Here is a 16,197-nt window from a genome sequence, read left to right on the forward strand (position 1 = left end):
AAAAAAATAAAATAAATATCATTAGATATCAATAATATTTAATTTATATAGAAAATATTGAACATTAAAATTGACAAAATGTTACACACATGGAGAGGAATGAAAATTAAACTTGAATTACAATCTATAGCTACACGTTTGCATCATAAATTATTATCAGTATAAAATGAGTTTTTCTCAAACTACCAATTAATCCTTCAAAGATATTTAAAGTTAACGATTTGTGAGCGTAATCAAAAAATCCCTTTTATCTTTTGAAACATGCCCATGGATGGTATAACCAGCTTCTTCAGAAACGGAGGTGAACTTCACTACGTCGTTGGTATTGGTGAGAAGCCAGCAATCGCAACATTTATTCTTAAGGGGGGGGTAGGGTCTAACACTTTCAAAAAATCGATTTTTTTATTTTTTTATTTTCTTATTGTAAAACATTTCAAGAATGTTGTGTCAAATTTTCAAGTCAATTGAAGCAAAACTGTAGAAGTTATAGGCCTTTATCTCCTCCTATCTAATACTGCAAGAAAGCAAGAGCAGAAACTTCAAACGCGTTTTTCTCGAAAGCACATTTTTAAAGTCCGTGGACATCGTCATTTGAAAACTACTTATTCGATTCTTTTCAAATTTGGAACATATTTTCTACATATAAAATACCAGACCCCAACGTTTTTCTTTTTTGATTTTTTTACTTTGGGGAGATTTTAGAGGTGAAAAATGACGGATTTTTTCGTGAAAAATCGTAGTTTTTACTTCAAACAGCCACAAAAATTTCATAAAAATATTTTAAAGTTAAATAAAAACGTTGGGGTCGAGAAAAACATCTATTAAAAATATTTTGCTCTGATTTTTTGACTTCAAATGATTCTGTGCTGAGATACAGTGTCCACCGCAAATCCTGTTTTCTAAAAGGCATCCTCGAAAATGCTCCGTCACCGGCTCATTTTTCAATATTTTTCTACGAAAAAAATACTAAATGTTCTTTTAACAATGCTTTGTATAATGCAAAAAATTTGAATACATTTGTATGAACGATAGCTCTAGAAAAAAATCGTGAAAATGGTGTTTTTTTTATACCCGTTAGACCCTACCCCCCCCCTTAAGTTGAAATTCTTGCCTAAATGCCACCCCGCCACACGATGTTTTGAACGGAAATTTTTCAGAAACTTTTAGCAATTTTTTAATTTTGGTTCTGTCATCCTCATCTTCAGTAGAATCAAATTATAGTTCAACAATAATTTTTTCTTCTTCAAATCTTTGATGTTTAAAAACTTTAGAAATTGTATTTGACAACTCCGGTTCAAGGAAAGTTGGTGCTGAAATTTAACTTACATGGAATAAGTAAAGTTATTCTCTAATATCATTTCCCTTAGTACTAACCAGGACAATATTCTTTCCTCAGTCCATTTTTCTTCCAATCGCCGGCGACGGTAATAAAATAAACCCTTGCTTTGTTAATAATCCATTTTATGTTCACAAATTGAGAGCGCCTTCGAAAAAGTTTCTTAGAGAATGTAAACAAATTTTGACACAACTCAATTCTCATAGAAAATCCATAGAAGTTCCGCATGGAACCAAACAGTTCGTAAGAAGTTCCGCATAGAACCAAATAGTTCGCAAGAAGTTCGTAACGAAGCACGATAGGTCGAATCGATATCCGAACTTTTTAAGGTACTTAGAACGCACAAAAACGTTATATGCTACTTGTTTATACTTTTTTTGTTCGTTCAGAAGTCCAAATCAATCACTTAAGGCAAACGGATTTTGATTCTCTCGAGTACATTTTACTCAGCCAAATGTGAACTCAAAACGTACAAGATTAAGTAGCTTTGTGACTTTTGGTTACTTGGGATATTCTTACAGAAAACTAGAAAACAACCTGAAGACTGGAACCAAGCATTCGAGGCAGAGAAACTTTTAAATTTTTCTATCGCCTTTTTTAAATAAACGTCAAAACTTCAATTAAAGAAATATTGCTTAAAATCTTGCGTCCAAGAGTTTCTCAAAGCCTAGCAGAAACTGGACATTTGATTTACTTTTTGCAATCCAAAATCAGGACATTATCCGGAAGAAATTGAGTGTAATCCAGCCAGTATTCAATAAAATTAAAAAATAGATAAGAGAAAATATATTGAAATTTATTTTATTTTATAGGAGCACATGTTCACCGTTAAAAATATATAAATCAGATGATTGTTTTCGAGATTACAAACAATTTTTGTTCTACGAAAACCTTTCTCGCTGAGGAAAAATTTGCAATAACGTCAAACAAGACATCATGCAGTGTTTATTCTGTAATAAAGTTATCATTTAATGTCAACAAAATGATCATGAAATAGTTTCGTGAGATTGTGAGATAGTTTTTTGAAGCTTTTGTCTCTCAAATTACAAATTTTTACATTTTTCGATGCCGTTAAAACTTTACCCAGTATGACGAATTGGCTTGATGATATCGCCTACAAACTTTCTATTGTTTTTACTATCCTATACCAACACCGTTTATGCAAAAGTATTTCTCGGACAGTCACCAAATTTTTTCAAATGAATAATTTTTTAATTCAGTTACCAGTCTGGGTTAAAATGCATCAAATGCAAATCAAAGATGTAAAATTTAAATATCGTTTCCATATGCTGGAATATGATTTTTTCATCCATCCCAAAAATTAATTTTTATGACTTCATCTAGTAGATTTTTCTAGTATTTTTCACCCCTAAATACATGCTGCACTCTTATGCCTTGTAAAAATAGACATTTTTGTAGAAAAAATATAAAATTTCATTCGAACAAAACCAAAAATTACTGCATTTGATGCTTTATGCGTTGTGACATCACAAATATTTCAAAAACTGAAAATTTTCAGACGTTTACATTCAATCTTTTATTAAAAACGAAGTTTGTTGCCACTTACCCCTTTAGATGAGTAGGGTGAAAACCGCATGTTTTTGTAAATTTAAAATTAACTAGTGAAATCAATTATTTTTCTGACAATGTCAATTGGATGTCCCAACTACCTTAAATTTTTGATGTAGGTACTTGATTATCTGTGGAAATTAAGTTTAAAGAAGCCATTGAGGTTGAAAAGTATTGCATGATGTGTTGACGGTACATTTTTTTCTTCTCAAATTGCATAATTACAGGGGTTTAAAAAATACCCTTTCAGTACTTTTTCGATTGTAGTTTTTTCAAACTTCTAGAGTTTTTTTTTCTAAATTTTGAAACATATTAAGATTTCCTCATTCTTTTGTTATCAATGTGGAAATTGTTTCACAAATAACTGAGATATTTCAACTTCTGGAAAAATATAGATATGATAATTTTTCGAAAAATAGGTCTATTCCTAGATTTTTCATGTTTTTAAATTTCTTTCAAATGTAGCTCTTGACATCTGCTTGTCAAACAGTTGTTTTCAGTAAAGTTTCAAAATAATGATTGGCTTTAGTTTTATACTGATGTTAATAAACACCAGTAAACACCATGTAAAGGCGGAGTTGGGTTCTAGCGGGTTAAAGTTTCCAATTTAAAAGGTTGCAAATTTCCTACTCTTAAATTACCGTATGCTCTTTTATTTTATCGACTCTTTTCCGCGAATTCCGATTTGAATATTGAAAAACTTAAATAAAGAGCTTTTCTCTAACTACTGTCATTGTGTTCGTTTATCCGTTCAGAAGTCCACCAATTTGGCCCGAGTTTTGAACTTCAAGCAGGCGGTTGCATATCGTAGAACTTGTCAGGGTTGGGGTAAGCATGATGATAAATGTAGCAACCATATATTTGCATCGTCCTGGGTGAGGATTTTGTTTGTTTATGAAGTAAAAAATTTACTCTGTGCCAGTGTTACAAACGAAAACGCTATAACTCCAAAATCAAAGAAGTTTAAACGATGGCCAGTAATTTTGCCCACTGAAGAGGAGCGAATGCTAGTGTAAATCGAAACGTCTGAACTCGCCAAGAAAAGCCGTTCAAATCCAAGGGCAAACATTCGCGACGATTAATCCAAATACAAGTTAAACACCGATTATACCCCGAATACAAATTTATTGCTACATGTACAGTACCGTTCATAATTGAAGGGGAGAGTGGGGATACTTGATCCCCTTTTCTTATTTACACCATATCTTTTTGGAAAAATTTAGCAACTCGCTCTCTTTTACATTTTCTGACAGCGTGTAACTTCAAGTTTCTATGCTCCTAAAATTAGAACGAAACTTGAACCCGTAGATGAACTAGAAGCATTTTTGTGGGAGTAAAAAAATTGCGATATTTTTGAAGTTAAGGGAGACTTGATCCTTTATTCAAGAAGCCCTAATCCATGGAAAAAATCAAACAAAACCCCAAGATAGAATGTTAATAGACTATTTTGGTAATGTTTGTTCTCATTTCACAATCTTTAATAGTCAGAAAAAAATCTATAGCTTATTCTCCACCCTTAAGACATTGCATACTTACGGGCGCCATTTTTTATAAACAAGAGAAAATCAATTATTTTAGCCCTTTTCTTCAGATAATTGATGGATGAATATTAGCTATTGGATAAATATTAGTAATCTCGTAATCAGCAATGACCACGATCCATTGAGAAGAAGAATATACCGGGATCAATTGTACCCAAAATCAACATTTTAGAAAACTTTTTCTGAAAAAAGTTGGGAGTTTTCCATCGCTTTGAAAATATTGTATTTTGAAGTTCATTTTACACTCGAAAGATTGATGTATTGGAATAAATATTTTTGTTATTATATTTCCATGATAGGAACATTTTAAAATGATGAAAAAAGATCTTCAAGTCACATTTTGTGAATTTTTTCAAACAAAGTTCAATAACCCAAAAACTTATTTTGTTAAAATTTTTTGAGCTTCAACCATTGCTGTTTTGTTCCATTTGGCACATTTTTCTAGAACATTTGATCTTTGTACGAAATTCCAGTTTGGAGATATAGCTAAGGAATCAAGTATACCCAGGGATCAAGTATCCTCATTCTCCCCTATAGAAATTGGAAGCACGCACACTGTCACTTCGAATTTGAACTTCCATAACTTTTTACTCCGATGATATTTTTTGATCAAATTTTCTGCGTTAGATAGATTAATTATCAGATTAATTTACCACAAAATTTGAGCTTTTTGGAGTTTGTGTGGCCTGAGATACAGTATTTCTACGAAAATCGGACTTTTTGGACTTTTACCATTCAAACTGCAATATCTCAGAAACTACGCTACATTTTTTATTGAAATTTTGCAGAATGATTGTTGAAATATACATTCGTCCAAAATTCTATAGAAATCGCATTTTTAGGCTCATGCCTGAAATATTGTACCTCGCGTAACTTTTGATCCCATCGATAGAACTTTTCAAAAACTTCAGACATGCTAGCTTTATATTTCAACAATCATTCTGCAAAATTTCAATAAAAAAATTTTTTTTTTTGTTTCGATTATAGTCGTTTTACCATCATTATGGCATTCGCGACTTTATCAACGTTGCAGTTGGCGGATCGTTATTGAAAAACTTATCCGGTACAACTGCGTTCGATGTTTACTCTTGGGCTCGAACTCGCGGACATCGGCTCAGGAGACAACAGACTTGCCAACTGAGCTATATCACAAGCCTCAATAAAAAATGTAAATAGAATATAGAATAGAAAACGTTGCGTAGTTTCTGAGATATTGCAGTTTGAATGGTAAAAGTCCAAAAAGTCCGATTTTCGTAGAAATACAGTATCTCAGGCCACACAAACTCCAGAAAGCTCAAATTTTGTGGTATAATAGTGTGATAGTAGATCTATCTAACGCAGAAAATGTGATCAAAAAATATCATCGGAGTAAAAAGTTATGGAAGTTCAAAGTCTAAGTGACAGTGTGTGTGCTTCCAATTTCTATACAATTATGAACGGTACTGTATATGTATTGATTATCAATTAAATTAATCAACATTTCTTAAAGTTCCTTTGACTGCACTAGCTTGATAGTGTTGGAAGCACTGATATTGTGGAACCTGTCAAAGCAAGCTGAACCCTCTAGTTCCCATTTTTTTTTTCGCTGGAAAATTCTCAGAAGCTTTATAGTTTTATAAATACAACAACTTTTGTTCTGCGAATAACTGCATAGATAAGATTATTTTTGACAATTAATCCATAAATTGCATAAGTACAGGGGCTATGGAACTTGGCTTTCGAAACTTTTTCAATTGTAGTTTTTACACAGGTTAATCAATTTTTCCTTAATTTTCAAACAAATTAACACCTATTACTAGCTATTTTTTTTATGAATTTTATGTTAAAATTGTTCCACAAATAACTGACATATTCAAACTTACATGAAAAGTAAATATTGTGCATATTTTTCGATTTGTTGTAGTACTTTAACAACCCACCTTCACTTCTAACCTCCCTCCTCCCTTAAGAGGGGGTTTACATTTCATCTTTCCTTCCTAGCTGTGATTTTTTTTGTCAAAAAAACAACCCACAATGGTGTCCACTCTTTGACCTAACTGCGAATCATTTTTTTAAGATCGTAAAACACATTGATCATGGATTTTTGAGGCTACCCAATTGATCATTTTTAGACAAATAGGTCCATTTCTGTTTCCTCATGTTTTTAAGCTTCTTTTAGCTGTAACTTTAGACAACTGCTTGTCAAACAGTTGTCTTTATAATTTAAATTGGCATTTCAGTCAGAAGGAAGCAAATACTAAAATACAATTTGCCCGACGTTTCGGCCTTTGGTCTTGGCCTTCCTCAAGGGATATAATTATTTAAAAATTGCTAACTGTTTTTTGCGGACACAATTTGTTTAAACCTTTTAAATTTTGGTGTGGTTTTGTTTACCACACCAAAATTTAAAAGGTTTAAACAAATTGTGTCCGCAAAAAAACAGTTAGCAATTTTTATATAATTATGACCATAGTGATAACAACGTACAAGATAAAGGTTAGATGCCAGGAAAACTTCCCCTCACATTCGATACACTCACAGTATAATGCAATATATCCCTTGAGGAAGGCCAAGACCAAAGGCCGAAACGTCGGTCAAATTGTAAATTTTATTATTTGCTTCCTTCTGACTGAAATGCCAACTTAAATTATAAAGAATAATAATCATCAGTCGTTAAAAATTACTTAAAAAACAGTTGTCAGTAACAAGGATTGATGGATTAATATTTACCGAAAAAAAATGAAATCAACCCTGTGATGCGGTTTTATGATTATTTTAGTATACTCCTCCTAAAGGTATGCGACTAGACTGTAGTACTAGACTGAGTCGATTTGGGGTCATTTTTGAATTTCTCAAACCTTGGGGTCTAAAAAGCTTCGTCTTGGTCCAAAACTCATCCATGATTTTTTGCAGAATTTTTAAGTAACGTTTACATGAGTAAATTTGAACTTTTTGGTTTGTATGGGGAAATTGAATATTTCGTACTGAAAAATCAAGATCATTTTTGACTCTTCTGTGGAACCGAGCCAGCTGACAGTTTTTGTGCCAATTTATAAAATTCATAAAGGAAATTTTCCGCTGAATAACTTTGTAGAATATCATAACTTCGTATCTTATTAGGCAAAAAAGTTATTAGCTGTTTAGCAGTGGTATGTCTTTTCGCATTGATAAACAACAAATTCAATTGACATCCCTGCTGGGTGCCTGGCGAGGTATTGCATGGGTACTTTTCATGCTATACTTCGCAAGACTCCAGGAGTGATGTCAATTGAATTTATTATTTATCAATACGAAAAGACATACCTCTGTTAAACAGCTAATATTTTTTTTGCCTAAAAATATACGAAGTTATGATATTCTACAAAGTTGTTCAGCGGAAAATTTCCTTACGGAATTTTATAAATTGGCACAAAAACTGTTAGCTGGCTCGGTTCCACAGAAGAGTCAAAAATGATCTTGATTTTTCAGTACAAAATATTCAATTTTCCCATACAAACCTAAAAGTTCAAATTTACTCATGTAAACGTTACTTAAAAATTCTGCAAAAAATCATGGATGAGTTTTGGACAAAGACGAAGTTTTTGAGATCCCATGGTTTAAGAAATTCAAAGATGACCCCAAATCTACTCACTCTACTGTAGTACTCAGTTGATTGAAATGCTTTTCGTTTACCACCTATTGAACTGGATAATTGCTGTTCAAACTTAAAGTTACTTAAAGTTACAGCACAATATTTCTAAAGATAAATAATAAGAACAAATGAATGAAAACTGTAAAACAAACGAGCCCCAACAAATAACGTCAAGAGTCATAAAATAAAATAAAAAAAAAATAAATTGGATGAAAAACCCAACGATGAACAGAATTATTTAAACGTACCCAAAAATGAGCCATTTTCTGAAACTCCGAAAATCTCAACGCAATCAGGCAATCAGTCATCGTTGGGCGGAAGAATGTGCAAATAAACTTCAAAAGGATAAAATTAACACAACATCATTTCCATTTTCAATTTCCATCTTTTTTATCTACTGAACGTGCGAATTCGAAATAAAAACAAACCGAAATCGTTCCGACAAAACCACACGCTCACTTGCGTATGACGCCAAAATTCACCGCAAACTAATCCGCGCATAAATCATGCCGCAAACACGCTCCATCATCGCCGCATCCCCGCACACATACACACAAACACATGCACACCCTTCACTAATCATCGAACAAATGGTTCCTGATGGTTCGGAACCGCCAACATCCGGAACTGACTCGGTGGCGGCCTTGTCGGCACTTCGATGCTGTGACAAAAAAAAATCCTACTGCTGCTGGTCGTCGTTCCATATTTTTTATCGGAAACTGTGCCGCAACCAACCAAAACATTCACACATACAAAAAAAAACTCGCACACAAACACACATATGTACGCATCCATCTCTCATTTCGGCGTTTTGTCGTTCTTGGCCCCAAAAACGCGATTGTGCCCTTTTTTTCGTTTGAATCCACCGTCATCTAATCCGCACCATGCCTACACCAAATCATCGCCGTCTTCCTGCTGCTACTGGTGTTTTTTTTTTTCTTCTTTTATTATTTTCCATCCCGTTAACGATGAACCGAAAAAAAATCTCATTTTCGATCATCCCTTGATACATGAATTCCGTTATGACGACGGCGGGTTCCGTGGGGGGAAAAATCCACTTCCCACCAAATCCGATTTTTTTTTTCAACTCATCCTCGCGTGTTTCAAACGATATCCGGTTTGCGAAAAAAAAACACACTCCTATTGCTGATGGCCCTCCGTAGTGCCGCTTCGCAAAGATTTATGCTACGTTCGCGCACTGCCGCCATGGGCGACCACATCCCACCGTTGCCGCCGACGATTGCGTTCGATCCGTCGGTCCTGCTCGATCATCATCTGCTCGATTCCAGCGACAGGTAAGGTCCGGACGGAGTTCAAGTCGACTCGAGCAGTCTGTATCTTCTGCACAGTCGGCGCCTGGAGGCGGAACAAGAAATGAAGAATCGAAGAAAAAAAAGTCCCAACCCCATGAGGCACGCACGACGCCAAACGGCGAAAACAATCCTTCGAAACTTCCGCCCCAGAGTCGCAGCAGATATGTGTTGTTCTGTGTTGTTATTGCTTCCGTCCTACCACGTTTGCCTCTATGAAATCTTCGCCTACTTGTGCGTTGCACCGGCGACGGACGCTGTCTGTCCTCGTTTGCTAGATGTTTTTCAGCTTGGCTTGCTTTGTTGTTCGATTTGTGTCTAACCATAATTATAGAGAGTCCAATCCATCAGATCCCCACCTGCCACAAGATGTCACACCGCACCACTAAACTGCTTTTTGGACCCCTTGGAGCCCAGTCTGTTCGGAAGGCCTACGAATCTACAACTCCCAATTCCCATAATAGGACATGTTATTGTGTTTTTCTGTGTGTGTTTATAACTATATGTAAGTGTTCCATATTGTTGATGTTAATACATGTTCGTGTGTTGTTTTGTGCCAAATATCCCTTTCACATTGAAGGTTCGGTCTTCCCGACTCTGACAGCCAAACAGCAACGCAGGTTTATGTTATTTCAAAGCTACACAAACGAATTGAGAATAATCAAATCACAGTAAGAAAATTTGATTAATGTAGTGTTAGAGAGAATTCCATGATTTAATAATTCAAACTTACTTCTTCCTGTCAGTTTTTTGAAAACGAAAAAACGTTTTTTGAAAACGAAAATGTTGTTATTGGAATATCTATCAATTTTCTTTAATAATTTAATTTAAACTAAATAATTTAATATAAAATTATAAAAAACATATATATTGAAATATCTATCAATTTTCTTGAATAATTTAATTTAAACTAAATAATTTAATATAACATTATAAATAAATATATTTTTGAATCATAAAAAATACTCTAATTTCGTAATTTTAAAAGTGTTGTTTGGAAAACTTCAAATTGTGATGTGCCATGTCTGAAAGTTTGGTATACGAACAAGGATTCTCTCAACATGATTCCAGTGGAAAAAGAAAGACAATTAAATCAAAGTTCAACAAATTGTTACTCATTGTGACAAAACTTTCTTTGGCACGTTTATTTTGGGACCTAACAGTGCCTGGAATCCCCGACGATCATTGAAAAATTATGTTGAACGGAAGAAAATTTACTTCCACTATTTGCGCTGGGAATCTAAAAAAATGTATTTTAAATTCACTTGATTTTTTCCCCTGGAGTTAGGCACCATCATCTCATTTCTTTGAAGATGGGCACTGTGTCTGAAATGGTAATTACAGGGTACTGGAAGTCGGAAAAAATATCTGCAAAGCTAAAAACAATGCACTGATTCACGTTTATAGTGGTGGAAGCTAAAATGAATGCTTATGTGTTGATTTGCAATTCTTAGGCATACACGTTTCTCAATAATAAAACCACTGCACAGTTTGGTCCCAGACGAGATTTTATCGAGACAAAGTGAATTTGGAAAATGTTACAAGAGATAGACAAATAGTGTCTTGAGCTAAAATACTCATAAAAATAAACGCTTTTATTATCTTAACCAAATATTAGGGTGTGTCATTTTTTTCGTAATTTTTTGTCCTACAAATTTTTTAAATGAACTACAGGTTTGAAATTTTCCAACTAAATTTATTTTAGAATCAATGTTGTGTTTTGTTTGAGATGTGGGTACTTTAATTGATTTAATGCTAACATTTGGTCATAGAAAACCGTTTTGGTATCCGACTCCTCACGCAGCGCGTTCGAAGTGTCGCGTGGCGGAAGGGGCTTAGGGATCCAAGGAATCCCCCCTAGCTTTTACGCAGACCTAGGTAGCCCCGGCAGACATAGACAAATGTATAACGGCCGCCGCTTCCGATATTAAATTTTCTGGGAAATGGCAATTCTGACGATAAATTTTCAGAGAAATGGTTCATCCCGGTGAAATATTTTCCGGAAAATGGTTCATTCTCGTAAAAAAAAATTCTGGAAAATGGTTCATTCTAGGAAAAAAAAATCTGGTAAATGATACATGGATCTGGTAAATGATACAATGATACATGATACGTGGATTTCTGGTGATTGAAATTCTAGCGATTTTTCATTCTGGGCAACAGGCCCGTGCGAAGGATGCGTCCATGACCTACCACCCCCCCATGGGGGTTTCGAAATGCAAATTTAGCAAATAATACTCATACCAATAATTCAAAAAAAAAAATAAAAAAAATAGAAAATTGATTTTTTAAACCATTTTTATTCTCATAACCATTACACAAACTCGCAAAATGATTAAATTTTACTTAAATTTTCGTTTGTTTCGAAACACCAGAAAACGAATGCGATTTTAAATTTCAAATAAAACCAGAATTTGAAGCTTCGGACATAAGAATCAGTACACAGAAATACATCAAATATAACACCAGATTTATTTATCTTTTAATCTAATATATAAAGATGAGTTGGAATATATATGTTTGTTTGTATGCACCTTATACAAATCCACGCCGCTTAACCGATCAGCCTGAAATTTGGTACAGTTATGTGTTTGGACCATGGTAAGGTTTTAGTAGTAGCTTTGAGCCCCTCCCATCTAAGAAAAGGGACCCGGAAGGGGAAACGTGGGCCACCTTTAATATTTCAGATGTGTGTTGAGACAAAAATCTCGAACCAACTGCCATCGTAGTCGCTTTGCGTGAGCATATATTTCTATATGTTGTTGACTTAAATACGCATCATATGCTTCTTTTATTTACCAAGCTTATAAAAGTTAGAAAAATTTTCTTTCATAATTATAAATACACCCGCTAATAGCATCGATGGGGAACCTAAAGTTCATAACAAAAATATGCTCATACGCTTATGATCTTAGTTTCACGTGGAAAAGGATTTTTTGATGAAACATCAATAAGTCACACAAACGCAATCAATTTGCAAATCAAAGCTTGTGGGGAATCGTGGGCCACACATCTTGAACCACCTATATTTTTATGTTTATATACATATTCAGAACTTCAAATACGTTTTCCCTATCTGTAAAGTTTGGCATAACCAAATGAAGAAATATAAAAAATATTTTGTCCATCCTATATAAGGAATTTTGCTAAAACGTTCGCGAGCCAGGTTTTGGAATCTATTCGATCATACACAGCTCTCTTTTTTATTTCAACATCAAAAATTGCTTCAAATATTAACGAAATGAATTATGAAATCACAGTTTTGGGCAAACTCATAAACTTTGCACGTTTTTTGGTCAATTTGGATTTAGTGGCCTACGACTCCCCACCATTTTTCAAAATCCAAAAAATATTGCTTTTTTTAAATCAGTCAGAATTTGAGGAAAATAACTTTTTAAATTTTTTTAAAAAATACCTTATGATACCTTGAAAATGTAGAAAACCATACCATTTTTTATTTTAATTTTATCTTTTATAATAAAGAAGTTATGCAACAACGAAAAAAGGGGCTCATGATTCCCCACTCTCCCATATAATAAAAATTAAGATTGAGAATTTTCCAAGAAGATTATGTTTCCAGACCCCAAAAATATAATGTTTAAAAACAAATACGTAATACGTTATACATACCTTATATGTAATACGTAAGAAAATTTAAAAACAAATATTTGTTTGACTCCAAAATTCGGTTAATTTAATTGAAAATTTCAAAATAATAAAACAATAAAATTGGATAAATCTATTTGAAAAATCAAATCAAATGTATTAAATTTCTCGGCCTTATCAGTAAAACTAATGCTCTTTTTGTAAGAACATTTATAGGATATGAAAATATTTTTTTTTTCATGAGGAACTTATTGAGGACATGTGATTAAGATGCTTCTAACCAAATTTTACTTGCTCATTTTCAATATCTATTCTTTTCTTGAAACTTCCATCCGCCTATAATTTTCATAATCTTGGAATTTTCCAACTAAATCAACGTAACTTTCACCGGTAGGGTTAATACATTAAAATAAAAAAAAACAAAATCACGGTGACTTTAAATATTGATCTATAATATCAAGATAAAAAAGATAAGTTTTTAAAATTGAAGAATTTAAGATTTTCTTTATTAAAAAACTTCTTACAATTTCAAAAACTTATTTATCGCATTTGATTGATAACTCAAGAGACAGCATTTTGATGCCTTTGTTTTAATGACTGATTTAGTAAATATTAATGTCCTGAACTCGAATATTTCGTAAGATTTTGTCTATCACTTCTAGTTTTGGTGATATGCAAATTCTTAGTTTAAAAATGAAGTTTAGAGTGAAATCAATTATTGATAGCTGATGAGCTCAACATGCACATAAAAAAGAATTGATTCTAAATTTATTTATTACTAGCTGACTCGGTGTGCTTTGTTACACCTTTCAAAATCAAATGATATTTTCAAAGATTAGTCAAATTTTTATTGTTTTCTTGGCATTATTTTAAAGCAAATGATAACATAATTCATAATTAAACGCTGAAAAAGGAGAGCTGCAGCTGGAGTTTTGAATTGCAACACAAATATAAATTAAACTTATATTCTGAATCTTGCTCTATAACTTTGTGTTTAAGATCTGATTAATTGAATCTGTCTGGAGGGTTTCAAATTAATCGTACGCAAACAATCTAACTTATAAAATACGGTTGTTTTTGCTTGATATTTTCTGGATTTATGCTGAAAACTGATAAGGGAGCCGCCTCCCCTGTCCTTCCCTTCACCCCCTGCTGAATGGTGGTCGTGATCTTTAATAATCATACCCATTTCGTTCCCAACAATCCTTGTATATCAAATATTGTTCCATTGGTTGATAAGTATAAAGAGAAGACTGAGTCGATTTAGGGTCATTTTTGAATTTCTCAAACCCTGGGGTCTAAAAAGCTTTGTCTTCGCCCAAAACTCATCCATGATTTTTTGTTGAATTTTTAAGTACCGTCAACTGGGGCAACATGCAACAATTTTCAACTTCAATGGCTTCTAAAAAACTTATGTTCGCAATTAATCCTACCCCTTATGCATCAAAAGTTTTAAGGATGATGGGATATCAAGTTGGCGTAATTAGAAAAAATATTGGTTTCTTCATTTATTTTTAATTTTCTAAAAACATGCGATTTTCACCCTCCTTAGAAAATGGGGTAACTTACAACATGAAAAATCTTATGAACACGTACGAAAATTTATAGTTTTTCATATATTTGCGATGCCCTGAAAACCATTACGCATGAAAACACCAATTCCAGTAGTTTTTGGGTCTCTAAAAACTAATTTTCATATTTTTTTCTGAAAAAAGGATGCTGCATACATTTAGGGGTTGAATAATACTTCGAAAAATTCTAAAAGCTGAAATCATTAAAATAAATGTTTGAATGAATGAAATTTCAATGTTTACAAACGCGTGATGCAAAACGTTCATATTCCAACACATGGAAACGAGATTTACAAAGTATTTCTTGGATTTGCATTATAAAAATATTTATTTAAAAAAATTGGGAGATTGTTCGAAAAATATTTTTATACCAACAATGTTGGTATAACACGAGGAAACTAGTATAAAGTTTGTAGGTTATTTTATCAAGCCGATCCGTCATACTGGGTAAAGTTTTTTTCGGCATCAAAAAATGTTAAACTTTGTACATTTGTTGCTCAATTTTTCAAATTTTATATAAAAATAAAAAACTTAAAAAAACTAGCCTAAGATGTGAGAAATTATGTCACCATCATTTTGTAATCATTAAAAGATAACTTTATTACAATACGTTAAATTAAAAATTGATTCGATGTGGTGTTATATAAATGTTGCATCGAACCCCGCTGTTGCATGATGCCCCGTTTGACGGTAACGTTTATATGAGTGAATTTGAACTTTTAGGTTTGTATGGGAAAATTGAATATTTTGTTCTGAAAAATCAACATCATTTTTGTTTCTTCGGTGGAACCGAGCCAACTGACTGTTTTTGTGCCAATTTATAAAATTCCTAAGGAAAATTTTTCGCTGAGCAACTTTGTCGAACTTCGTATCTTATTAGGCAAAAAAGTTATTAGCTGTTTAATAGAAATATGTCTTTTCGCATTGATAAACGACAAATTCAATTGACATCACTGGTGGTGCCTAGCGTATTGTATGAAAAGTAGTCATGCAATACCTCGCGAGCCTCCAGCAGTGATGTCAATTGAATTTATGATTTATCAATGCGAAAAGACTTACCCCTGTTAAACAGCTGATAACTTTTTTACCTAATATCGTTTCTTATTAGGTAAAAAAGTTATCAGCTGTTTAACAGGGGTAAGTTACGGTCTTCGAAAAAGTTGTTCAGCGGAAAATTTCCTTTCAAGAATTTATTGCGGAAATTGCACCTATTTAGACTCCTGTGCAAATAATTTCCACGCAGAAATATTTTCGCACTGACGCACACATAGACAACCCGTGTCAGTTTTTCAAATCAGCCGTTGCTCGCTTCTGATTTTCGAATCACATTTCCAAACGGCATAATCGTTATTGTTTTGGCGAAAATTATTGTGAAATGCGAACCAAGAAGTTTAATAACGAAAATTGACCGATTAACAAATGAAAAGAAACGAACAGAAAACCGAATGCATTCTGTACATTCGGGTACAAGAATTTAAGTGGAACAAATAAATCATCATTCGGGCGTTTTTCGAATTGCTGAAAAATTGTCCAAAAAATTATGGATTCACTGACAATTTTTACTGACACACCAGTCGCAATTGTTTTTAATTCAATTTTATCAAAAGATGTAAAGAATATCGATATGTGTCATTTTCTATGTATAGGTCTGTGA

General features: G+C 33.2%; 1 protein-coding gene across 2 annotated transcripts in view; it reads left to right on the top strand.

Annotated features, from left to right (window-relative positions):
* LOC129739985 (acetylcholine receptor subunit alpha-like) overlaps positions 1-16,197 on the top strand; it is a 706,505-nt gene that overhangs the window by 624,780 nt on the left and 65,528 nt on the right. The window contains exon 9 of one of the 2 annotated variants that reach the window (XM_055731562.1): positions 9,220-9,351. The exons of the other annotated variant lie outside the window; for it this stretch is intronic. Within the exon in view, the coding sequence (XP_055587537.1) occupies positions 9,220-9,351 (132 nt within the window). The remainder of the gene's footprint in view (positions 1-9,219; positions 9,352-16,197) is intronic. 2 annotated transcript variants of the gene reach the window in all.

The sequence above is a fragment of the Uranotaenia lowii genome, chromosome 1 (assembly GCF_029784155.1).
Source record: "Uranotaenia lowii strain MFRU-FL chromosome 1, ASM2978415v1, whole genome shotgun sequence".
NCBI classification, from domain to species: domain Eukaryota; kingdom Metazoa; phylum Arthropoda; class Insecta; order Diptera; family Culicidae; genus Uranotaenia; species Uranotaenia lowii.